We start from the raw sequence: 27736 nt of genomic DNA on the forward strand, positions 1-27736 counted from the left end.
AAAATATTTCATTCTTGTGGGGTGGGGGAGGCGGCTTCCCAGAATACTTTATCTTAGATTTTGAAGGATGGCATTAAAACTCTCCTGAGTTATTGCCAGAAATAATGCTTGGTGGAGAAACCCAAATTAAAATCAACCACATTATAAACTAATTTCTTTCTTTCTTTTTTTGGTCAGTTTTCCTCAAACCAAAAAAGACATTTTTGAAGATTTTAAAAATGGAAACGTGACATCTGCAAACTTCTAAAACAGCATGGCACTTTTCTTTCTCATTAGCATGTGTTGATACTCTTTCCCTGTGTTCTCTTTCAGAGTTGTTATTTAGAAGCATCTTTCATTGTGTTTGTGTACCATAATCATTAACAGCTAATTTTATACATATTTAGGACATCACAAAAACTGGGTATGACTCTCAGACCAAACCATAATAAAATGTGTCTAACTGCCTCCGAATTGCAGAAATCTTACTCAACCAACCGGTGATGTGCCAGACTGTTCCCACTTGACTTAATGAACTTTTCCCTCCTCTATCTAATCCAGGGGTCTCCAACCTTGGCAATTTAAAGACTTGTGGACTTCAACTCTCAGAGTTCCTCAGCCAGCAAAGCTGACTTGTGGACTTCAACTCACAAGTCTTAAAGTTGCCAAGGTTGGAAACCCCCGATTTAATCTCTGCAGCACCTATTTATTTATTTATTTATTTATTTATTTATTTATTTATTTGTCAGTTACTTACAAGATAATAGGTATAAGCACAAACGTAGTTATGAATACATGAAATGGATACATATAAGAAAAATAAAAAGAAACAATAGGACGGGGAAGACAGACACGTTGGTGCGCTTATGCACGGCTCCTACAGACCTCTTAGGAAAGAGGTGAGATCAATAGTAGACAGTCTAAGGTTAAAGTTTTTGGGGTTTGGGGAAGAAACTACAGAGTCAGGTTTAGTCCCATCTACATTGAGAGTCCCATCCCATGTGGGAAGAGCTCAGACATTGTGTGAAAGAGGATAGCAAAAAAGAGTGTTATTGTTCTATTTAAAATGATTCAGAAAGAATGGCCTTGACACAAGATCCCTTAACAAGCAATATGGATCAAGAATAAGGTTGTTACGGCAACTGAGCCTCAGTTAGAATTTGGGCACAGGCAAATGAGGAAAGTTAGTTTACCACAAACTTTGATATTAGAGAAAGGGAACAGTCTTTCTGGTTTTATTCTTCTTCCCTGTTCAAGGAGAGATGGCAATGTTTGTTTTCAAAGCCAAACCAAAAATTCTCTGAGTGCTTCTGGCATCTTTCCAAACCTCTATTTAAATATATTTAATAAAATGAACAACCCTTCTGCTTTCCAAATACTTATCTAAAGTAGCTTGGACTATATAAATATGAATTAATATCCACCTTTTATTTTATGGTTTTAGCTTGCTTTGTAAAGTATTAAAAGAAATATCTGAATATTCATGTGACAGAGAGATGATATAGCTCAAAGTCTTGTGCCTAGTTCAATTCCATAAAACAAAGATTAGTTCTTTTAAATAAGAAGCAGCACATTATAAAGGCTTTTACTGGCACTTAAATAAAGCACAATATACCCCAACTACACAAACTTCTCACCTTATCCCTGTGTAATTCCTTTCATCACATTCCCAGTATAGGAATAGGGGATAGATTATTCATTTGGTAGGCTTAGTTGTATCTATAAAAAAGTAGCCATCCATTATCCTATTTATTTTACAAATGCCTTTATGTCACATCAATTGTATTAATATGCAGCTTAGTATGTTATGTTAATCTAACCACTCTAATTTGTAAACTATGAGTACAATAAATTGTTTTTTCCCTTATAAATCATGCTTATCATCACATCTAAAGTTGAACAATATTATGCTTTCTAATTTATATATATCCTTGCAAAATTGTATGCATAATTTCACAATTTATCATAAAAGGGAAGATCAGTTTAAACCCCCTTCCAATGTTTGCTTATTTCATTGATTTGGTCTTAACTGTTGGTTGAGTGATTTCTCTCTTTTGATAGACCCTGATCCTTACATTAGATATGGACTAGAAAAATACTATTCCAAAGAAGGATATGGTATGCAGACAATAGAAAGATTATTTCCTAACTGTGTCTTGACTCTTAGCCCTGAATGGATTTCCAAGAGTCTTAAACTTTGAAATTGGTACCAGTGCTAGAGAAATAATACAGCATATGTGTATCCTTCTCAGAATATTCTCCAAGCATTTCTCTTCAGTTCCATTACTACCAACTTCACCTCCTTCTAACCACAGTCAGATTCACTTCTGGGCATGATTGTTTGAAAATTTCAGCCAGCACATTTCCTCCAAATAAGCTGTTTGATTTTTTAAAATGGCATTTTAGAAATAAAATTATAAAAGCCTTAGTCACTTTTCTGTTTTTGTTCTGAGAGTGTGGGAAGGACAAAAGAGTATAATTTTTGTTCAGTTGGGGTGACATGGCAGATATCTGATATTTTAGGGTAGCCTCTCAATCTGTTATGAGATCCTAGCCAAATGTTCCTTTCTCCAACATCTGCTTTGGGCTGTTGACTAAGCAGTTCCCTTTATTTCTTCTCCTTGATTTGGCCAAATACATGAATGTAATTTCATGTTTTTTGGTGAATAAAAGAGAACCCCTTTAATGGCAACAGAATAGTTTTCTTTAGGAAGTTAAGGACAAAATCAAATTGGGACCCTTCCCCTCCTTTCCTCCTGCTTCTTAAGTTTGATAGCAGAAGATCAGCATAGACTCTATTATCTCCACCTACTGAGGCATATTTATTTATTTTTATTTATTTGATTTGTCAATCGCTTACAAGAGAATAGGTATAAGTGTATACATAGTTATGAATACATGAAATGGGTACATAAAAAAATAAAGAAACAATAACAGAAACAATAGCACAGGGACGGTAGGCATATTGGTGTGCTTATGCACGCCCCCTACAGACCTCTTAGGAAAGAGGTGAGGTCCATAGTAGATAGTCTAAGGTTAAAGTTTTTGGGGTTTGGGGAAGAAACCACAGAGTCAGGTAGAGTATTCCAGACATTGACCACTCTGTTGCTGAAGTCGTATTTCCTGCAATCAAGTTTGGTGCGATTAACCTTGAGTTTGTATCTATTGTGTGCTCTTATGTTGTTATGGTTGAAGCTGAAGTATTCATTGACAGGTAAGTCATTGCAATGTATGATTTTATATACTATACTTAGATCAGACCAAAGACGGCATAATTCAAGGTTTACTAGGTCTAGAATTTCAAGTCTGGTAGCATAAGGTATTCTACAACGAGTAGAGGAGGTTTTAGATTGCGTAGTGCTTTTTCAGCATTGTCTTCTGTAAAATCGATATGTAGTAGATCATTGTAGTTTTCTGTGGTTCAGCTAGGAAATACTGGGCATGATCCATTGCTGTTTACAAATACTGAACCAAAGAATGTGTTAAAGAGGTTGGCTTTAATAGTGTCATCGTTGCAGTCTTTACCATTAGGTCCTATCAGGGGTGGGATGGACCTTGAGTCTTTTAGTTTGTTGTTTACAAACTTGTAAAAAGCACAGGTGGAATTGGTACGTAGAAGGTTTTTCTCTTGTTTAATGTGATAATTGTTGCATTCAGTCTTTATCTGGTGGCATAAATTTTTGTATCGGCTTTTGAAGTTGGCAACGTGACCAGATATGTTTTTCTGCCAGAGTGATCTCTTTTTGGACTGAAATTTCCTTATTGTTATAGGTAATCTGTTTTTTTCTTGGGGGGTGGGGAGTTGTTATTGGTACATATAGTTTGATGACTCTTTTGACTTCAAGTAAAAATATGTTGTAATGGTCTTCGACAGTATTGCATCCAGTCAATAGAGATTGCCAATCAAGGGATGAGAGTTCGTTGTCTATAAGATCATAGTTGCCTTTTTTGAAGTTATAATTGGGGATTATGTCATTGTGATGATTTTTGTGTGGGCATATGTTGAGACAAAAGTCAATCATATTGTGGTCACTGTTGGAAAAGGGTTCTTTAATTTGTATTCCATAAATTAAATTCAAACTATTGCAAAAGATGAGATCAAGGCAGTTGTTAAGTCTAGTATTGTTGGTTACTAGTTGTTCCAGTCCCAGATTTGTAACAACATTGTAGAAGGTTGCATGTATGGATTCAGTTGTACATTCGTTTAGGGTCCAATTAATATAAGATAGATTGAAGTCACCAAGAAAGATAAAAGTGTGTGGGCAAGATGTTGCCCATGTTAGTAGTGTATTTAGCTTGTTTACATGTTCGATGTCATAATCAGGTGCTCTGTAACATAGTAAGAATCGAAATGTGATATTTAAGGATAGTTCACAGATGATGGTCTCAGGAAGAGCAAGCTCCTGGGTAACTTTGATGTTTTTTAGATGTAAGAACTTTTTATAGAAGATAGCAACACCACCTTCTCTACGAATTTCACAATCTGATCAGTAAACATGATAGTCTCTTACTGTGGTAATGGAGTCAGGGAGAGATGCATTGAGCCATGTTTCACAGACAAATATGATGTTGAATTTAGCCATATTTAGCAAGAGGAGAAATTCAGGTATTTTATTCACAAGGCTTCTTGCATTGAGTAGCTTGTATTTAAGGCCAGCTGTAGTTGGAATTGAGGTAGTTAGGGGCGTGCATGCCTAGTCTTGGGTGATGGTGGATTGGATGAAGTAGGGTTGTGGTTGAAGATTAAAGCTGAGTAGTGGGTTGTGTGACTTACTTTTGATACCGTCAGCACGGTAGTCATACCTTTTAATTAACTGCATAATTAATAATTAATAAGCATGCCTTTTAATTAACTGCTGAAGTTAATGATCAGGGACAATGGGAGTTGTAATCCAACACACCTGGAGAAAATTAGGTTTGGGAAGGCTGCTTCAGCTTGTAAAATTTGCTTAAGCACAGAGATGTAATGATATGGAAAAGTTTCAGCAGCAAAATTTCCTCCCATCCTACTAGGATGTGAAACACAAGAATCTATTACAGAATAAAACTGGTAACTTGTGCTTTCATAGTGTTCATTTCATGGCGGTTCACATCTTAAATGATTTTTAAAGGAAAAAAAAAGTTCCCTTTCTATGTGTCAGAAGGTAAGAGTGAATGACTCTGTAGGGATACACTACAATTCCCTTCAGTTGAGTGAATCTGGGGCAATAGGGTGAAATGTTGAGAGTTATAGTTCATCATGCCTACTGGATCCTATAAACAGCCATGCAGAAAATATGCCCTTACCCCAATCTTATGGATGGGCATAAACAATTGGAGAGAGGTGGTTCTGCAAATATTCAGGTCCTGGACAATGAAGGACTTTATGGATGACCAACAGCATCTTGAATTGGATCTGGAATTCCACTGGTAACCAGTGAAGCTCACAAAATTAGCAGCGTTATATGGATATTTGCACTGCTGCTTTCTAGCTCAGCCATAGTTTCCAAATGGTTTTTAAAAACAGCCATGTAAAGCATTTTGCAACTGTAAGATAAGGTCAGCTCTGTAGTTTAAACGGGGAATTACTAAGTGAACGTTTTCTTGGAAAGAACCAATCAGAGATGAAAGTCAAATCTGGCCCTAAACTCTGCCTCAGTTTACCTTCCCAAAAAGCAACTGAGTCAGAAGATCATTTGAAAGCAGTTTATTAGGGTACCTTGATAAAGTGGGATCTCTCTATGAAAAAGGAGAGAGAGAGAGACCCTCAAGCCCAATATTTCTCTCCTTTTTATAGTTAACACAACAAAGAAAATACAAGAGTAGAGTTGATTGGGCAGGATAAAAGTAACCTCCCCTTTGCCTAGGAAATCAGTTACATGTAGTCAAACATGTTACATATTTGCATCCCATAATATCACACATGTTCATTAAAATGAGGTCTGATGTCAGAAGGGGCATAAATTGTAAGGAAAAAGGTTGTTTGGAGTTCACAAAAGAGATAAACCAGACCCCAATTTGTATTACATACTTTTTTCTTATCTGGAGCTAGTCTCCAGCTTGTTTATCAGTTTAGGAATGTTAAAAGCCAATAAACCTGAACATCTTTTTAAAAGAAAGAAAATAAATCAAAATACAAAGTAACTATGTTAGTTAGCAAGTTACACAACCCATGTGTTGTGCCCTGCCAGCCGCCTGTCCCTCCAGCAGCCAAATCAGATGAGGAGGAGGCGTGGGAGTCAGGCTCAGCATCAAGTCAACCTGAGAACTCTGAGGGAGAAAAGGGAATGGAGCTGGTAGAGAGAGGAGAGAGACAGAGGTGGAGTCTGGGCCATCAATTAGCCCTCAGATGGAGAGTCAACAGCCTCCAGATCTGGAGGTGGCTGATGAGGAAACAGGAGGAACAGGCGGGGCCAGTGTCTGATGCGTGGATGTACAGAAGGCAGAGGAGAGGAGAGCAGTGGAAATGTGTGGGCCAATCCTAGGGATGGAAGGAGGGGTGGGATTCTACAGGTTCGCACCTATTCACTAGAACCGGTTGTTAACATTCTAAGCAGTTCAGAGAAGTTGTTCGGAGCAGTTGTTAGAAGAAATTACTGGCCTAATCCTGTAAGGAAGGCAGGAAGGAAACATTCTGGTGTTGCTTACAGAAACTGCCTCTCCATTAACTCTAATTACATTCTTGGCAGGACTAGACTTCCTGTCTCTGGAACTTCTCTGGAGGATTTTTCCTCCTTTGCTGGCACTTTGCTTATGTGGAGTGACCATTCAAAGTTACAATGGCACTGAAAAAAGTGACTTATGACCATTTTTCACACTTATGACTGTTGCAGCATCCCCACAGTCATGAGAGGCCAGGCGAGGAGATGCATGCCTCGATGTGAGTGATGTTGAGTTGGCCACACCCATCCAGTCACATGACCACCAAGCCACACCCACCAACTAAGCCATGCCCACAGAACTGGTTGTTAAAAAAATTGAATCCCACACCTGGACGGAAGCCCCACTACTGCTAGTGAAGCCCCATCCTAGCTCTGGGGATAAAAGGCAGGGGGCAATGATGAATAGATGTGGCAGACAACTATTCATCTCCCTGCCCGACAAACATGTTAGCCTGTGCTGAGAGAGAAACTTTTTGCCTGGGGCTCCTGGTGTTCCTAATAAAGGAATCATTGATTTAACTTCATAGGGTTTGTTGTGTTTGGGGAACTGGATCAGAACACCATATCATTTGCCCCTCAGAGATCAGTCCTCACCGATCTGCGTTAATTGGAAACCAGCTTGGCCATTGAGAAGTCAGGAAACTTGGCAATAAAGACAGGAGACCTGTCCGCCCTTACTCCGTTGCCTGTGGTCTATCCAGCAAGACTACTTTGTCTCTGAAGATGTCAGCCACAGTTGCCAGAAAAATGCCAGAAATCAGTTCTCTGGAATATGGTCACTAACCCTAAAGCTCAGCACTATGCTACAGCTACCAGCTGTGAAAGTCTTTGCCAGTATGTTGGTTTCTAGGCAGTTGACCCTGTTTCTAACTACGAAAGCAAGTGGGGATCTCATTTGCTGTCCTCACGAAAATCCAAAGGACAAACAGAGTAATCTGATATCAGCTGTTGCTCATCTGCTCCCACACTTTTTAATCTTGCCTTCAATCACTTTCCATAACAGGATTATTGAAGACTGAGAAAGGTCACACATTTTCTATCTTCCCTCTAGCCCAGTGATCCTGTAAGAACAACTTGTATTGGTTTCATCTCTGATATGAGCTTTACTTAATTGTTTATTAGTATGGCTGCTGGTAAATAAATAAGCCATTTGTTTGGCTTGGGAATTGCCCAACACTTGCTAGCATACAAAATAATTGATACTTATGTTTGAGGAAAATTATTGTGTTGTTTTTTTTAATGCATTAAATATTTAAAGCTTCCAGCTTAGAATGCATTTGTTTCATTTGCAGAGCATAAAAATACACATTAAATTCTCCCCCTCTTTGTTCTTTTCTCTTTTCCTTTGGTGGTGCTTAGAGATGTGAATTCATTTCTTGCACTCTGCATTTGGTCCCTTTGGCTATCTTGAACTTTTTCATGAGACCAGTAGCAACTGAAAAACATCCATGGATTTTAACTGGGTTCTTTCTTCAAGGTTAAATGTCTATGGAGATTCTCAGTCAACCAGGTCATGGGTGTCCCAAAGGTACTTTTTCAAGAGGCAACTGGGATTTTTTTTCCCTCTGAAGACATTTTGCTTCTCATCCAAAAAGCTTCTTCAACTCTGACTGGACTGTGGGGATCATGTCAAAATTGAATAGCCCTCTCCCAACAGAAGGGGAGGGATAGAACATCTATCTGCAGTCTACAATACAGTCCTTTCAACAGTTCCAAGAAAGCTTCACATCCATTTTCATCACTCAGGTGACCCTGATGATACAGATGGCCGTAACAACCTGTTAAAAGAATGCAAATGATCAACTGTCTGCAAGGAGTATAAATCAGTGGTAGGATTCAAATTTTTTTACTACCAGCCCTGTGGGCGTGGCTTGGTGGGTGTGGCAGGGGAAGGATACTATAAAATCTCAATTCCCTCCCCACCCCACTAACCTGCTGTCCAGCTCCGTTCTCCTGTGCAGGGCAACCAAAGAAGACCCAGTCAATCAGCTGGGTCTCGGGAGGCAGAGAATAGATGGGGGCGGGGCCAGTCAGAGGTGGTATTTGCCGGTTCTCCAAACTACTCAAAATTTCCACTACTGGTTCTCCAGAACTGGTCAGAGCCTGCTGAATACCACCTCTGGTATAAATCCTTCCATTCCCCACCCATCCAGTCAGAGCTGAAGAAGCTTCTTGGATAAGAAGCAAAACGTCTTCAAAGAAAAACCAGAAAGTCTAGTTGCCTCTTGAAAAACCACCTTTGGGTTCTTCAAGGTTATCTCTGAACTCTTCTACAACTAGCCATAACTGAAATGGTGTAAATGATTAGTTGACTATAGAAGACTTACAGGTAGTCCTAGACTTACAACCATTCAGTTAGCAACTGTTTGAAGTTCCAACAGCACTGAAAAACAAACAAACTTACAACTGGTCCTTGCATGACCGTCGCAGCATCCCCACAGTCATGTGATTAAAATTCAGACTCATGACAACTGGCATGTATTTATGATGGTTGTAATTTCCTTGGGGCATATCAGCAACATTCAAAACTTTTTGACAAGGAAAGTTAATGGAGGAAGACAGATTTGCCTATTGACCATGTCATTCACTTTACAGCGCTGGTAAAAAAAAAAGTTTGTAGAATAGGGAATGACTCACTGAACCATCACCTTCTTCTGGTCCCAATTATGGTCCTAAATTGAGGACTACCTGTGTAAAGATCAAATTGCGATTCCTCTTTAGAGCTCAAAGAGAGCTCTCAGATCATGTAGTCTAGGGATATCATGTTTGGCTGCAAAGACTGGAAGTTGGCAATAAAGAGCTACAGCAAAATCTAATTCTTTGCTATCATCTAGTGCAGTGGTCGCCAATCAGTGGGCCGGGTCGACTGATGGTCCCTGAGAAAATTTTGGTGGTCTGCAGAGAAATGTCTCCCCCAAAGCAATTAATCCAGGCTGCGCAGGAACACAAGGCTGTGCCACCCACATGGCCCGTGGGAACACAAGGCTTGTGTCACTTGCATTGCAAACAACACAAGGTAGTGAGGGGAGGGGTGAAAGGGTGGAGGGGAGGAACTTGCCCCACTCACCCCACGCGCCTCTCCTGGCCACCAGGCTGCTTCTTTCTGCTTCTTTCTTCTTCTGTTTTGGCTGTACGCAAGGAAAGCAGCAAAAGTATTCCTTTCTCTCCCCCAAACTCTGTCAGAAATGAGTCTTTGGAACCCTGCAAGGCATCCTGCTCCAAGAGGCTGTGCTGGTGTGGCAAGTCTCACAAAGACTCATTTCTGGCAGAGTTTGGGGGAGAGAAAGAAAGACTTTTGCTGCTTCTGCTGCTTTCCTTGCATGAAGCCAAAAGTCTCTCTTTCTTTCTCCCATCCCTTGAGAATGGAGCTGGAGACAGTATCCTGCAATCTCAAATAAAGAATGATTGATTAGTAGGAAAAAGGGGTGAGGAATTTTCCTGCAGACTTTTGGGGGGATTTTCCCAGGGTCTTTGGTCTGCGGGATTTAAAATTATGAGTTGGATGGTCCCTGAGGTCCAAAAGGCTGGCGACCCCTGATCTAGTGGCCATCTGAGTTTGTAACCCAGATATGGCAGTTCTAATCTGGTGTAATTCTCTGACAGCAGAAGAAATGAATGATTATCACATCCTGAGAAGTGACAACTTTACTTGATAAAATGTTCAAAGGTGTTTCAATCTCAAGAGAATTAGTCAGGCCCACTTAAACCATCTTCCTAATCTTAACAAATGGTACATTTTGACAGAGTTGGTAATATTACATGAGGCAAGGATTAAGAGACATTTGGGAAAGAAATTATTAAATTTCTTGTCTCGTAAACCTGGGTGAGGCTATGACATTTAAGAAATCTCTAGATAATATCAGCAACTTGGGTCCATTTACTCTTCAACTATTTGACTCAGAAAGGTGGGAGGAGAAAGCATAGAATTTAAACTCCAAAACAGATGGAAGATATTTTGTATGCCAGAATGTGTGCTTCAGACTAGTTTACAGTAAAAACAAAATCAAGTATGTCATGTCTGCGAACCTATTGTAAAGAAGCAACTTCTTGAATCTTAAGTGTCTGGAAAGTTAGGATTTATTGCCATGTCTAGTGTGAAGCCGAACTATAATGGCATAGTCTCCTGAATGGAGTGAAAGGCATAGCAAAAGCAATAGCACTTAGACTCATTGTATATACCACTTCACAGTGCTTTATAGCCCTCTCTAAGCAGTTTACGGAGTCAGCATATTGCCTCCAACAATCTGGGCCCTCATTTTTACCAATCTCAGAAGAATGGAAGGGTGGAAGGCTGAGTCAATCTTAAGGCAATGAGACTCAAACTGCTGAACTGCTGGCAGCCAGCAGAACTAGCCTGCAGTACTGCATTCTAACCACTGTTCCACCATAGCATACACTGATGATCTGAACAAAATGCAGTCAATGAGTATGCTACTCACTCAACTTTTGGAGATTAAAGCCATGGCAGGCACTCAGTGGATCATTTCGCCTAATTGAAATGCAAAAAAAAAAAAAAGTTGAGATAATCTTTGTGATGTGGAAAAACTATACTGTGTCTTTACAGAGGAACAAAGGTAAGAAGAGACATATCAGAGATGTGTAAAATCATGTATGGTAAGGACATATGATGAGAGAAAAATCTTTTTTTTCTTCTGTCAAAGTGATGGAATTGGTAATCACTCATTAAACTAAATGTGGGGAAATTCGGAGAATGGCTTTAACCAATCCCTAGTTAAATAATGGTAATTGCTGCCATCAAATTAAGTGATGGCTACCAATTTAAGTTATTTTAAAGGGCAACCAGAAGAGGCTTATTGTAGCTACTATTTTTATGTTTTGGCTCTTCGTGGCCTCCTAAATTACAGGCAGCATACCTCAACAACCAGCTGCTAGGAAGAAAACAGGAGAGAATTATCACCCTACTACTCTTGCTTGCAAACTTCCTGCTTCTCCATGCTGTGACAAGGAAGGTAGAACTGGATGGGCTTCCAGCTGGGAATATTTCGCGTGCCTGCCAGATGAGCTAGAGGAGGAGCTGTAGTTAACTGTTTTAGAAGGCGGACTTGAATTATCCTAGAGCAGGGGTGTCAAACTCAAGGCCTGAGGGCCAGATCTGGCTCACAGGGTGCTTAAATCTGGCCTGTGGGACCAGAAATAACAAAGGACCAGCTGGCTGTGCCTCTGGCAGCCAAAACGGGGCATGGGGGGACACATGTGGCCCCCTTGTGCCCCATTTTCGGTCTGGACAGCCTACTTCAGCAATCCTCCAGCCAAAATGGGATACATCAGGGAGGCCACATGTAGCTCTCCTGCACCCCATTTTTGGCTTGAATGGCCTGCAGCACCCTGCTGGCCAAAAATGGGGCATGGGCCACCACATGCACCCCCCATGCCCTGTTTTGGCTAGAGGAATGCAGCAGGGAGGAGGCCAACCATCCCGCACACACCCCAGCTGGCCTATGGAGGATTACAATGCTGATCCACCCCTCAACGAAATCCAGTTTGACACCCCTGTCCTAGAGGAATCTAATGGCATAAATTAGTTACATGCAGGTGATATTGGAAAAGAGGTGGTACCAAGGAGTCATGGGGAGCCCTTGGTAAAGGCAAAGCCAGTGCTGTGCAAATACTCTTGTAACTGAAAATGTACACAGGACTTCCTGGTGTAATTGTTGTATTAATAAAGGAGAATATTTATAGCTCAGTGTTGATAAGAAAGGGGCCCCTGGTACGCTCTGAGCTTGCTTGTTTTCTTGCAGATGTTACAGCTAGGAAACATCATCCTCACTAGCACTGATGATGTTATCTAGTTTGGGTAATGCAACATCTGCAAAAAAACCAAGCAAGCTCAGAAAGCACCAAGGACCCCTTGCAATGCTGTATTAATTCATTTCAATTATCCATGAAACTAATGACTTGTATGGAGAAGAAAAGGTAACCTGGCCACACTCTTCTATTAAAACACCAGAGTTGGGAAATGAATTTAGCAGCCTTCTTTTCTCTTTCTTCCTTTCAGCTTTATTAGGGTGATGGAGTAAACTTGATAGTATTTCCTTGCTGCATCGGTCAACATGTAGCAATGGCCAGGAGATTAACCTAATTACTAATTGTGGTTTTCATGCTTGAGCAGATTCCAACTGACCGTCAAATCCCACCCATCTTCTCCCCCTCCTGTGGTTGTGATTTCTTCTCATCTTCACTCTTTCCAAACAGGATAAAGACAAAGGCCCTCTGAGGTGCCCTGAAAACCACATCTCTTCTAAAATAAAAAGGACTAAGATGAAAGGCATATTTTTCACCTAATCTATCAAGAACACCAATTCTCCACTGCTGACAGAATTATTTCTTTGAGCTGCATGCAGGGGAGATTGGCTGAAAACAGCTAGCATTAAGGCCTGGGAAAGGGTTGGCCAAGCTGGTCTTGTGCCTATTTATAGTAGCTGCCTTTCTTCTCTTCTTGCCATTCTTTTCTTAGCATTGGCAAGAGGGGTACAGCTATCAGTTATCCATGAAACTAATGACAATATGAGCAAACTTTAGTGGAGCAGGTGCTCAGGGAAGAGAAGGGACAGGAGGGGGGGAAAAGGAATTTAAAGACACAAAAAAGGTGTTCCTGGCCAGCGAGTGCCATAGTTATTGATTGTCTATCATCATTACCAATTGAGGCAATGTCATTGTGACTTTCTCCAGTTTTAATTCTTTCCCTGGGCCTCAAAATTGCTCCCATTATTCTTGGTTAGGAAAATGAGATGGTTGGGAAGGTCTCCTTCCAACTCTTGTTTTTCTTCCCTATCTGGCATTATCTTTATATTTAGAAAAGTTTGCCAACAATTGATAAAACATCTCATTCAATTTTACCATGCTGCGTTTGGATTTTGTTTTTGAAGTCATCATCCCCCCCTCTCTCTTCCTCTCCCTCTCCCTCTCTCCCTCCCTCCCTTAGTCTCTCTCTCTGTGTCATTTCCTCACTTTAATGTTTTGTCAGAAGCATACCATGTAGTCTTGCAAATCTCTGACTTCACAATTTTCTGCATTGCTTCCAGAGCCTGCTAAATACAACTAAATCCAAATAATTTCTTGGCTTGACTGCTGTTACAATTTGTACTTCAAACTCCACTAAGCAGTTGTTTCTTTCAAATGTGGTTTATTGAATAATGCACAGTGGCTGATTTCATTCATAACCCTAAGGTATCAATTGTTACATATAAACAACACATGGAAGGTTATAAACAATACTGACACTACATAATTTGCTTCCTAATATGGTGAACTTTTTCAACACAAAGAAGAATGTGAAATATGTTTCCAGAAGAAGAAACTACAGTCCAAACCTACAAAAACATCATCCAGGGACATGTATACGTGTCTGTGTGTGTATGTGTCAGAGAAGTTAAGATGGTATAGGATTAAAGCCCAACTCTCTTTTAAGGGAACTGGGCCTTCAATCCTGCTATCATGGCTGCCATTTTGATTTCTTTGATCCTCCCCGACAGTTCCCTCCCTTACATCAAGAGGGAAAAAGTGGGGAGAATCTCTGAATCATTCTTGACTCCTGGTAATTCATGGACATATTTATGCTATCTTGGCAACAGTGGAGAAGTGATGTGTTATTTAGCTATTCAGCAGAGAGCTGAAGAAGCTTCTTAGAGAGAAGCTAAATGTCTTCAAAGAAAAATCAGAAAGTCCAGTTGCCTCTTGAAAAAGTACCTTTGGGACAACCATGGCCTGGATGACTGAGAATCTCAATAGAGTCCTATGAAAAAAAAAGAATGGACTAAATGTACAGTAGATTGTACATCTCCTTGACAAGAACTAAAAATAAATGTTAAAACATCAATAGTTGAAACACTGAAGTTTTATGTTATACGAAGGCTTACAGAAGACAATTAATTATCATATCATTAGCCTTGGCCATGAGATGATCTCTAACATTACAACAAAAAGGATAAAAACAAGGAATTATATGTGAAGAAGATGGTTATAAAATGGTGAAGCAAAAGTTAAAAAGCTACAGCACTAAACAGTCCAATGGAAAAAAAAGAATGGACTAAAGTTGCAGGGCTGTGATATGAAGTTAATAGATATTTATTTTGCTTCAGCAAAAATGGAACCCAGAATTTATTTCCTGATAGGTAAGAATTGTATATCCCAGGTAAGCAGAGTTTGGCTGATTTCAAAAAATGAAACAGGGCTATAAGTGTGTGTGTGTGTGTGTGTGTGTGTGTGTAAGAGAGAGAGAGAGAGAGAGAGAACACACAAGAAGCTAGCAATGGCAGACTATTTTCTACTGCTGCCAAGATAATTATCTGGTTTTGTCCATGTAGTCATCAGGATTTAATATTCAAAGAAGATCTCTCTCTCTCTCTCTCCTCCCTCCCTCCCTCCCTCCTTCCTTCCTTTCTTTCTATCTGAATTGACCTTTGACACAAATGCCTAGATCAGTGGTCTCCGGGTTATGAATTAATCAGCTCTATATAAATAATCATTTTACAAAAATATATATACCCAATATCAGGGGTGCTGGGAATTGTAGTTCAGCAATATCTGAAGGATAGGAGTTCATTCCTGTGCTAAGTGGATTTCAACAGCAATAAATGTAACAAAATTACAACAGTTACAGTATGCCTGACATTTTCAATAACAGAAATTAGGTCTGCTATGAAAAAGTATATAAGCAATCACAAAAGGCAAATTAAACTACTGAACACTGGTTTAATATTGTCATCAAACATTGCCTGAAGGTAAATATGCAGATAATTTTGTAATTCTTTCTTAGAAGGAATTCCTAGGAAGTAGTGATGAAAATAGCCTAGCAGTCCCTAACAGTAGCAGAATATCTCTATATATTTGCATATTTAGCTTTCGAGTCTTTCTGTATTACTGCCACTTTTGTTAGCAATATGTTATTATTTGCAAATGCATAATCTATCAGTTTTTCTTGGCAGGATGCACATTTTAAAACAATCAGTCTCTTTGAAGGAATTTAGGAGAGATGAACCAATGGAACAATCATGGTCTGGCAGAAATACTTTGACAAGTTTTGATCACTTGGAAATACTATTTGGGGGTATCAGAACAGGAGGAGGTAATGAAAGATATTTATTGGCCAGCTTTTCTTTCAATGGCAGCTCAAGTTCCACTACCACCATCTGTTACTGTACTCTACTTTTCAAGTGAAGGATTGTGACAGTTGTGTGTATTCAGGCAACACGCTTTGGCCTGCATCATTGAGAAAGAGGTTCTTCTTAGCCACTGATTCCCTTGCATGCTCTTTTATTTTTTTCCAAAGCGGGCTGCAGATATTCTCTTGGAGAAATGCTGAGAGTTGCTGCCTATCCAAAGTAGGGAGATTAGAAGGGAATTCCCCAGGCCCTCTGCTTTTTCTACCACCTTCTACACTGAAGGGATAGGTTGTATAGACAGCAGGGTGTTTTTTCCCCCCTCCTTTTCCGGAATCCTGTCTTCAAAATATGAATGTGTTATGCCTGAACTTTTTTTACAAAAATGAGAAGAAGCAGAACAATAGTCAATTTGCCGTATTGAGTTCTGTGCCTGGCTGGTAAGTATATCCATATCTCTATACTTGCAGGCATATGATGTTGATATTTAAAGTAGGAAAAGTTGGCATGATCCAGAGTGTGCATCCTTATTATCCCCTACAATGAAGGTGTCCACAAAGGATTCAAAGCATTTTGACTACTTTGGATCCCGATAGTGTTTTTCTTCTGTTTCTGCTTAATGGCATTGCATGATTGCTAACACCATTCAGAAGTGAAGGATCAATTGCATGTTTCTTCAAAAAGGAAAGAAACATAGCAAAGCTTGAATTCTAAGTACAGGTATGTTTTGGGATAAACACCAGCATCTTAAGAGAAAGGAAATTCTTTTTTGAGGAAAAAAAAGGTTAAGTGAAAAGGTTTAGACAAATACTACCCCAAAATGATATTGAGATAGATAGCCAATGTTTTAAGGATGTGATGTATTGCTTTAGAGATTATTATCTGAACTTTTAAAGTTTTAAAATAAACAAAATCATTTTCAAAGCTATGTGCATTTTGACATTTGATCCAGAACCTCTTATTCCATCTGATGTATGCTGGTAATACCCATATCTGTCTGTCTCCTGTAGATAGATTATCTTAACTGTAGCTTTCTTCTTCTTCTGTTCTTCTTCTGTTCTTCTTTACCCAGATATAACTTTGCATCCAAATGATAGTTTTTCCCCCAGTGACTGTAAACCATCCTTTCCCAGTGGGAAGTTGTGTGATTACCAATTATTTTAACTTTGTACCTTGGTATTTGATAGTCCCAACAGTATTTAGTGTACGTAAGCAGATTAATCTGGGTGAAAAAGATGGTAAATTTCATTGGAAAGGCTATTTTAAACCACAGAGGTTGTTTCTGGCTTGCATATTTGCACATGAAAATTGATTCTGGGAGAATCAAACGGATGAAAATGTTTAATTTTGAAGTACATGTGTTCTACAAAATACTTAAAGCATTTTTAAAGCTTTTTTTTTTAAAAAAAAGGTATTTCACAGAGCTCTTGAAAGTGTTTGCTTCAATATACACTGCTAAAAAAAAATAAAGGGAACACTTAAACAGCACAATGTAACTCCAAGTCAATCACACTTCTGTGAAATCAAACTGTCCACTTAGGTAGCAACACTGATTGACAATCAATTTCACATGCTGTTGTGTAAATGGAATAGACAACAGGTAGAAAGCATAGGCAGTTAGCAAGACATCCCCAATAAAGGAGTGGTTCTGCAGGTGGTGACCACAGACCACTTCTCAGTTCCTATGCTTTTTGGATGATGGTTTGGTCACTTTTGAATGCTGGCGGTGCTTTCACTCTAGTGCTAGCATGAGACGGAGTCTACAACCCACACAAGTGGCTCAGGTAGTGCAGCTCATCCAGGATGGCACATCAAGGCGAACTGTGGCAGGAAGGTTTGCTGTGTCTGCCAGCATAGTGTCCAGAGCATGGAGATGCTACCAGGAGACAGGCCAGTACATCAGGAGATGTGGAGGAGGCCATAGGAGGGCAACAACCCAGCATCAGGACCGTTATCTCCGCCTTTGTGCAAGGAGGGACAGGAGGAGAACTGCCAGAGCCCTGCAAAATGACCTCCAGTGGGCCACAAATGTGCATGTGGCTGCTCAAATGGTCAGAAGCAGACTCCATGAGGGTGGTATGAGGGCCCGACATCCACAGGTGGGGCTTGTTCTTACAGCCCAACACCATGCAGGACGTTTGGCATTTGCCAGAGAACACCAAGATTGGCAAATTCACCACTGGCACCCTGTGCTGTTCACAGATGAAAACAGGTTCACATTGAGCACATGTGACAGATGTGACAGGGTCTGGAGATGCTGTGGAGAACTTTCTGCTGCCTGCAACATCCTCCAGCATGACCAGTTTGGCAGTGGGTCAGTAATGGTGTGGAGTGGCATTTCTTTAGGGGGCCGCGCAGTCCACCATGTGCTCACTAGAGGTAGCCTGACTGCCATTAGGTACCAAGATGAGATCCTCGGAGCCCTTGTGAGACCATATGCTAGTGCAGTTGGCCCTGGGTTCCTCCTAATGCAAGACAATGCTAGACCTCATATGGCTGGAGTGAGTCAGCAGTTCTTACAGGACGAAGGCATTGATGCTATGGACTGGCCCACCCGTTCCCCAGACCTGAATCCAATTTAACACATCTGGGACATCATGTCTCGCTCCATCCACCAATGCCACATTGCACCACAGACTGTCCAGGAGTTGAGGGATGCTTTCGTCCAGGTGTGGGAGGAGATCCCTCAGGAGACCATCCGCCACCTCATCAGAAGCATGCCCAGGTGTTGTAGGGAGGTCATATGGGTACGTGGAGGCCACACACACTATTGAGCCTCATTTTGACTTGTTTTAAGGACATTACATCAAAGTTGGATCAGCCTATAGTGTTTTTTTCCACTTTAATTTTGAGTGTAACTCCAAATCCAGACCTCCATGGGTTGCTAAATTTGATTTCCATTGTTAATTTTTGTGTGATTTTGTTGTCAGCACATTCAACTATGTAATGAACAAAGTATTTAATAAGAATATTTTATTCATTCAGATCTAGGATGTCTTATTTTTGTGTTCCCTTTATTTTTTTGAGCAGTGTAGATAAGACAGATAGACCAATTCTGATTTTAAACATCACAAGTTTTACATTTATGTGTAGGGTTGCTACTACATTCTGCCTTTCTGGATTGAGAAACTATGCTTAAACTGTAATCCACAGTTGTCAGTTCAGTGTTTTGATTCACATGATAAACAAAAACTGGTCAACTCACATTTTAATTTACCTTAATTGACAAAGTGTGATTGACCCAAAACTTAGTGGCTAGGCAGGCATTCAAGTACAATGTTTCTATAGATGAAACAAAGTCCAGAACTCAATGAGAAAGTGAAGTTAATAATGATTTCGTGTTTGGACCCTCCCAAAAGAGACTCGCTTGCAGTATGAGTCCTTATGGGAGATTCATTCAACAGCACAGAGTGCCTATTTTTATTTGTAAGTCAAGGTTCCTGTGCTTGGTTGCTCTTGGCTGAGCCTGTTAGTTGAGTTGGGCCGAGTTAAGAACTTGGACCATTAAGAGGAACCTTTAGGAAAATACCAGGGCTGAAGAAATTGAAGCAACATTTCTTTTTTAAAAAGCAGCAACCAACACTTTCTATTTGCTAATAAAATAACATGTCCATGTCTTTTAACACACTAGGTGTTGAGAACTTGACTCAAAAGAGATTGCAAATCACTGCACAATGTTCTGGGCCAATGTTGAATTGGTATACGCCTCTATTTTTAATTTGGGACAAACAATTTTAAACATCAGTTTTGTTCTCCCTTTATATATCAATTGATGCTTCTTTGGAGTTTGGGAACTGTAGAGTTTTCAATGGTGACTCTGCTATGGAACTATTTTGTCAGGATTTTCTCCCAGGTTGAAGAATATCTAACAACCTAAGCGCCAGAGCTCATTGTAACAGCATTGCCAAAAAGGCATTAAGAGTTGTAAATCTAATCTTATGAAGCTTCTCCTCCAGAAATATAGAATTGCTAACTAGGGCAAAATGATATTGATGGACCAATACTTGAATATAGCTCATCTGTCTGGAATCCACACTGTGTATGGGACATTAATACAATTGAGCGAGTCTAGAAGTATTTCACGAGAAAAGTACTACACTCCTCTGCTCGCAACAAAATTCCCTATATCACCAGGCTTGAAATTTTGGGTTTGGACAACATTGAACTACGCTGCCTATGGATGGACTTAGTAGTAGTAGTACACAAAATTAACTGCTACAATGTCCTACCAATCAATGATTACTTCAGCTTCAACTGCAACAATACAAGAGCACACAACAGATACAAACTCAATGTTAACCACTCCAAACTTGATTGCAGAAAGTACGACTTCAGCAACAGAGTGATCAATGCCTGGAATGCACTACCTGACTCTGTTGTTACATTCTCTAACCTGCACTCCTTTAACCTTAAACTATCCACTATTGACCTCACTTCATTCCTAAGAGGTCTTTAACGGGCATGCATAAGTGCACCATCGTGCCTACCGTCCCTGTCCTATTGTCCCCATTATTCATACCTATTTCCTGTATTCCTATTATCTTGTAAGCAATTGACCGATCAAATAAATAAATAAAAATAAAATACGAACCTGTTTGTTATCACACAGTTTGTTTTTCTTTTCCCCTAGTAAAATATGTTGTAAGATTTGGAAATCTCAGCGTAGCCAGGACAATAAATCAATGAGACTGGATGATCTTTATGCATCTCTTCCATAGAGAGAATAGTGTGAAATAGCTGAACTATGGATGAGGCAATGTGATATATCCTGACTATCAGCAGCTGCTCCTGATGACTGGAAATTACTAACATGATATCAAGTTTCAAACAATAATCAGGAAAAAAAAAACCTGGAATCCCTGCACAAGAGATTCTCTTTATTCTTTTGGAGGTGATGACTGCTGGGCCAGGAATTGGGTTTTCTGCAAATAAAAATAAAAGTCTCTAGAAGTAAAGTAACATCTCAAAGAAAGATGTCTCACAGGCTGTCTATATATATTTCCTGTATATATAATAGTGTGGTTCAGCCAAAAAGTGAAAAACAAAATGGTTTGCAGCAAACAATTTCCCTTTTCAGTCAAAACTGGAAATCTAATAGGTATCTCTATTTGAGAAAGGAATGCTGCATGGAAAAAAAAAACAGTGTTCCTTTAATAGCACCTTCAATGACATTGAATACAACCTGTGCAAAAATACTAACAGTTACAAGTTACAGTTACAAAACATAAGGGGGCAAGGATGGCTTTTCAAACTAAGTTTGCCCAGACATCTCCCCCATCCCCATTTGCATCTCTGGTTGTCTGTGTCTTGGTTAAATAAGGACAGATATAGCAAAACCACACATCCATAAGTTAATGTTGTCAGGGCAACAGACATATGCTTGTCAGTGACTCATTGTCATGATCACCTCTTTTTTCTGAGATAGGATCAACTGAATTAGCAATTCTGTTGCTTCAGTGCAGAAATCTCTTATAATGTGAAAAGGAAATTCCCCCTTCTCTGGCATGCTCGGCTTTGCTCATTTTTCCTCACCGCTGAAGTTACTCTGAAGAAATGCGAAGAGGATCATCTGACTCTGAGTTTTTCACCTCAGTTGACTGCTCCTTTTTTGTGCTTGTTTTAGAGAGAAATCTCTTTGAAGCTAAACCCCTGTTGCCTCACTCTCAGACCAGATTCAGCCTTGGTCAGGTAATGGCTTGTTGGTCTCCACTGAGTTGAACTTGCTGTACTTCTGGGCCTTACATAAGCTGCGTAAAATTCTCAATAGATTGCCTTCTGGGCACTCTAGGATAGCCCAGTATTCTTGGTTGTCTGAAGCAGTCTGGAAGAGCCAAATATATTCATCTGAACATCTGGATCCAGAATCAGGCCAAGGGGGAAAGACTAATAGCATCTCTTTTGAGGAATGACTCATCTGTATCAGAACTATGCTTTCAGAAGACCAAAGCACACTCTGAACAAATCTAGCCCATGAATGCTGTCAAGTAGTTCTTGGTAGGGAGCTTCTTTCTTGCCTTCAAATGTTGGTGGATCAAGAACCAGAATTTGTGCACAAATGGGACAGGAATACTCCATTCCTCATTGATCTAGAAAAATATAAATTTTCTCTCTCTTTGCTATGCCAAGACTGTAAAAAGCAAGTAACTCCTCTTTAAAGAATAGAATATGAAAGCATATTTCTTCACTATTGCCTTTACAGCCCAAGAAGCTTCTAAGATATTTATCATAGCCACTGTACTAACTACTTCAATTTCAACAGTACACGAGCACACAATAGATACAAATTCAAGGTTAATCGCACCAAACTCGATTGTAGGAAATACAACTTCAGCAACAGAGTGGTCAATGCCTGGAATACTCTACCTGACTCTGCGGTTTCTTCCCCAAACCCCGAAAACTTTAACCTTAGACTATCTACTATGGACCTCACCCCTGTCCCTGTCCTAATGTTCCCTTTATTCGTATCCATTTCATTTATTAATAATCATGTTTATATTTATATCTGTTATCTAATACATGATCAACAAAATAAATAAACAAGCAAACAAATAAACAAACAAACAAATAAATAAATAACTACTTCTACTGTCTGCTTTTTGCCCAAATCTGATCAAAATCTTTCTCTGGCTGTGTTTCTTCCCCTTGCCTCCCAAAGCCAGTCTAACATACCATTGCAATATCCCGAGAAAGGATTGTGTGCATATATGCCAATAAGAGGAACATATAAAGCAATATTGGATTCTACCACTGATATGGTACCAGTCAAATAATATTCCAATTTCCACTCAGATAATCCTCGATTTAGGACTACAATTGAAATCAGAATTTCAGTTGCTAAGTGATGTGATCTTTACGTGAATTATGTGTACTCAATCTGATTTAATCACCATTTTTGCTATGGTTGTTAGGTAAATCACATTGTTTCCAAAGCACCTGAAGGCCAGATAAGGAATAATGGAAACTGATCAAAGAGAGATTTGACCTAGAAATAAGGAAATTTTTTCTGACAGTGAGAACAATCAACCAATGGAATGTATGTGCAGAGTTGCTAGAAGGCAAGAGCAGCTGAGACAAAAGGGGCAACTCAGGAGTAAGGCTTGGAGGTGACTGCCTCTCTCATAAGGTATAAAAGACAGGCAAAGGTGACGAAGCAAAGTCATTTGTTCTGTTTGGATTAATCCTTGAAGCTCTGTGTGGACTTTGTATTTTGGTTGGTTTTTTTATAATTCATTTGGCACTCTAGTTGTTGGCAGCAATTCAGAGGAAAGAAAGGTGGGTGCTAATCTTGAAGGGACTGTTTGGGACTCATTACCAGCTGGGAATGAAAATAATTCCCAGTGTTGAAATAAAATCAGTTTGGTTAAACATGGTGAAGGCAGTGGTTAATGTTATGTCCTGAGGACTCAAGGAGTTCTCACTCAGGTCCACTCACTTTGTGTGGGCGTTATTCCCCCATTCCCATTGGTCGGTTCTCCCCAGCAGCCAGCTATAAAAGCAGGCTGCGGGGTCCAACTGGCTGCTGATTGCTGCGAGCCAGTTCCAGGCTTGGCAAGCACGGTCAGCCCTTTATTTGTAAAATAAAGTACTGTTGCACTCATGCTCTGGTTCAGCCTCTCATTGCTCAAGCTTAACACTGGCGACGAGGATGGGATGGCTACCAGAAGCACCTTGCAACCGCTGAGTCACTAGCCACCGATCTACAGCCCAGAGAGAGCGATCGGCTGGCAACAGGAAACGCTGATCCGCAGCCAGAGAGAGCGGTCAGCTAACGAAACGAGCGATCAAAAAGAGCAAACGCAGATCCGCAGCCAGAGAAAGCGGTCTGAGTCAAATAGTTAGAAGCGCCTGTAGCCGCTTGTTAGCCTCGCCACGGGAAAGTGAAGCGCTGCGAGCCGCAGCCGCTCTGCATTTGGCGCGAAATTCAAACGGGTGTCATTTGAATTTCGAGCCAGTAGGAATCACAGCACAGCGCTGTAGAGAATCACTAACGCCCACTTTTTTGGCGCGAATCAAGACACCTCCAACGGCTAGCAGCCAACGTGGTAACCCAGAGAGAGAGAAAGAGAGGTAGCAAAAAACCTCTCCAGAGCTGATATCACTAGTAACTCACGCAGCGTCGTAGTCCCAGAGAGATTTCTCCGCAGGTAGCCCAGCCGTTCCAGCACCATGGGTTCCAATCCAGTATTCCCGGCGTTTAAACCAGACGAAGAGAAGTGGGAATCGATAAGAACCGTTTCAATCATTACATCGATGCGGTCGGCCTGTCGGATGCGGGAGAGCATCGGAAAAATCCTATTTCCTAATCTACGCGGAGCCACCGTTTACGATACCGCTGCAGCACTCGTGGCGCCGAGAGAATTAAAAACGTTCCATGGTCCGAGTTGCTTGAGATCCTCACAAACCACTACGCTCCCAGGCCTTCACAATCGCCAGGAGGTTCACGTTCCAATGAGGAAGCAATCAAGTAAGGAGACCATCAACCAATATATGGCCGCCCTCAGAACAGCAGCCCTGCACTGCGGGTTTGGAACATACCTGGAGGACATGCTCCTCGATCAATTGGTTTGTGGGGTCAAGGATCTCAACCTACAGAGGCGACTGCTAGCTAAAAAGACCTCAACCTCGCAAGCAAGCGGTAGAGGAGGCCCTAGCAGCCGAGCTAGCAACAAACTCAGCCACCGAAATTCAGGGCCCAAGCGCCAAGCTAGCAGCGTTCCCAGTCCATTCCGAAGAGGTGGAAGTGGAGGAAGGCCACAACGATGAGAACGATGTCCATCGCCTCACCAATGACAGACGGTCGCAGGTAGGGGCCAAACAAGAATACACCGGTCCACCCAAGCACATCACCCTGTGCCTAGCCTGTGGGGATCACATCAAAGGGCCACCTGCAAGTTTAAAGGAGCCGTTTGCAACAACTGCCATAAGAGGGGGCACATTGCGAGAGTCTGCCAAGCCCCCAAAGCGCTGCACAAAGACCCCCGTCCTCGCACTCGGGACCACAGAGGCAAGTATTAAACTGTCGCACGCACCGCCTTGCCAGGCGTACTTGCCACTCTGTTAGTAAAATTTCTCTCTCCGTTTCCCTAGAAGGTAAACCGTGCCACATGGAGGTTGACACAGGGTCAGCGCTCTCAATAATCTCGTGGAACACCCTCAAGAGACTCCACCCCAGCCTATCTACTACCCGGCTTCAGAGATGCCAGTTCGGTCTGAAGGACTACCAGGGGAAGGCCATTCCCGTGATCGGCAGAGGCAAGTTCTTTGTCAGTTTTAGAGCTTTTAAAGGCCACCTACCTCTAGTGGTAGTTAACGGCAATCTACCCACCTTATTGGGGCTCGATTGGTTTCCCCACCTCGGCCTAGGGTTAACAGGAGTCCATGCTGTCTCAACCTCAGACACTGACTCCTTATTCACTGACTACGCAGATGTGTTCAGCGAGGAGCTGGGGTGTTATAATGGAACCCCATCTCATTCACCGTTGACCCCCAGGCAGTCCCAATCAGATTAAAACCACGAGAGTTCCATTTGCTATTCGACCAAAACTAGACGCTGAATTGGATAAACTACTAAAACAAGGGGTCATTGAGCCAACAGATTTCGCCAAGTGGGAGACGCCCATTGTCACACCCTCAAAAAGATGGTAGCCTGAGAATTTGCTCGGACTACAAGACAACAATCAATAAATATTTACAAGTTAGCGCCTACCCCGTGCCCGTCATTCAGCACTTATTGCACACATTCGAACCGGGCAGTATTTTTGCTAAATTGGACATGTCTCAAGCATATCAACAGTTCCCTGTTGATAACCAAACAGCGGAACTTCAGACCATCGTCACTCACAGGGGTGCCTTCCGATGCAAGCGTCTCCAATTTGGCGTAAGTGTTGCCCCGGGTATTTTTCAATCCCTCATGGAGCGGATTTTACAGGGCCTCCCTGGTGTAGTACCCTACTGACGACATCTTGGTCTCGGCCAGGAACAGACCCCAACTCTTCCAGAGAGTGCGAGCAGTGTTAGAGAGGTTCAGACAGCATGGCCTCAAGTTAAAAAAAGAAAAATGCGCCATTGCCACTAGACAGGTGGACTTTCTGGGTTATAAAATTGATGCCTCTGGCATTCACCCCTGGAGTCCAAGGTTAGGGCGATCCACGAAGCTCCCACACCGACCTCCAAAACGGAGCTACAAGCTTTCTTGGGACTCCTAAACTTTTATGCATCCTTTTTGCCCCATAAAGCCTCAGTAGCCGAACCCCTACACAGATTACTAGACAAAAAGTCACCGTGGCACTGGGGGCACAAAGAAGACCAGGCGTTTAACGCCGTCAAATCACTACTTACGCCAGAGGCAGTGCTCATCCAATTCGACCCCAACCTTCCTTTAGTACTGGCAGCAGACGCATCCCCTTTGGAATTGGGGCGGTCCTTAGTCACCGACTCGCCAATGGCGCCGAGGCCCCCATCGCTTTTTCTCCAGGACGCTCTCGGCCACGGAGCGAAATTACAGCCAAATAGACAAGGAAGCCCTAGCAGCTGTTGCAGCCGTAAAAAGTTTCACGAATTCCTTTTGGCCACTTCTTCGAACTGGTCACCGACCATAAGCCCCTCCTGGGCCTACTGGCCGGCGGACAAACAGACACCTCAAGTCCCTCTCCCTCGGATGACAAGGTGGACACTTTTCCTAGCGGCCTACTCATACAAACTTATCCACCGCCCGGCAAAACTCTATCCCACGCTGACGCACTCAGTCGCTGCCCTTACCCGCTCCGGCTGAAGACCCAGCTCCTGTCAATGCCATTTTGAAACCACCCAGTTGGACCTGCCCATCACCGCCCTTGACATTGCCGCCAAAACCAAGGCAGACCAAACGCCGCCCAGGTGCTCGACTGGGTGAGGAGGGGTGGCCGGGAGGCAATGTTGATAACAAATTCGCACCCTTTAAGACTCGCATGCAGGAGCTGTCCAGTTTGCAGGGTTGTCTACTGGGGCACTCGAGTGATCATTCCACCTCGCATGCGTACCGAGTCCTGGAGGCGTTGCACGAGGACACCCCGGCATTGTGAGAATGAAGGCGTTGGCACGCAGCTACGTGTGGTGGCCGGGTCTAGACGAGGACATTGTCAATTGGGTAAGTTCCTGCAGCATTTGCCAGGAATCCCGCCCTGCTCCCCCATCGCCACCCCTACCAGATGGGAGAGCGCCAGCGCCCTGGTCTAGAATCCATATCGATCTGGCCGGCCCGTGCATGGAAAGATGTTCCTAGTGGTCGTGGACGCTTATTCCAAGTGGATAGACGTGGCGCAGCTATCCACGACCACCACACTAGCAATCACCAACGTGTTAACGCGCCTCCGTTCGTTACCCATGGACTACCCGACTCCTTGGTCTCCGATAATGGCCCACAGTTCGCATCAGTAGAATTCAGCCGTTTGCAGCCAACCTGGGCATTCGCCACATTTTCACAGCCCCATTTCACCCTGCGAGTAATGGGTTGGCTGAAAGGGCCGCCAGGACCACCAAAGAGGCCTCGCTAGGTTTGGCAGAGATGACTGGCACCACAAACTCTCACGGTTCCTGATGAGCCAGCACTCAACCCCTGTGCAGTCACCAATAAGTCCCCAGCGGAACTTCTGATGGGCCGGCGCCTGAGGACTGTATTAGATAGACTGCACCCACAATACTGCTCCTGACTCTCCCCTCGCTTCCATTTCGGGGTTAGACATTTTATGTTACAGGAGCCGATATTCGCAAGGAATTTCGCTGGGGACCCACTTTGGATTCCGGGCGAGGTCATCGCCGTCACGGGCCGAGATCATATAGAGTCAGGCTGGAGGATGGTCGCGCCTGGAGGAGACACATGAGACCAACTCAGAAGGCGCCTCAGCAACCTCGCAAACAAGAATCCAGAGTCTCCAGTCGAAGGGGAACCGTCCCATCCGCCACCCAGCCACATCGCACCCAGTGACCAGTCTGCGCCAGCGGTCGCCCGGTCAGCCCAAA

General features: G+C 42.1%; 1 protein-coding gene across 3 annotated transcripts in view; it reads left to right on the forward strand.

Moving 5' to 3' along the window:
- The window catches only part of DGKI (diacylglycerol kinase iota), a 276299-nt gene that overhangs the window by 63508 nt on the left and 185055 nt on the right, over positions 1-27736 (forward strand). The window contains exon 1 of one of the 3 annotated variants that reach the window (XM_026698300.2): positions 15885-16179. The exons of the other annotated variants lie outside the window; for them this stretch is intronic. Coding sequence (XP_026554085.2) covers positions 16091-16179 — 89 coding nt within the window. The 5' untranslated portion in view covers positions 15885-16090. Of the gene's footprint in view, positions 1-15884; positions 16180-27736 lie in introns of those variants that run through there. 3 annotated transcript variants of the gene reach the window in all.

The sequence above is a fragment of the Pseudonaja textilis genome, chromosome 5 (assembly GCF_049901715.1).
Source record: "Pseudonaja textilis isolate UNSWEBS1 chromosome 5, rPseTex1.2, whole genome shotgun sequence".
NCBI classification, from domain to species: Eukaryota; Metazoa; Chordata; class Lepidosauria; order Squamata; family Elapidae; genus Pseudonaja; species Pseudonaja textilis.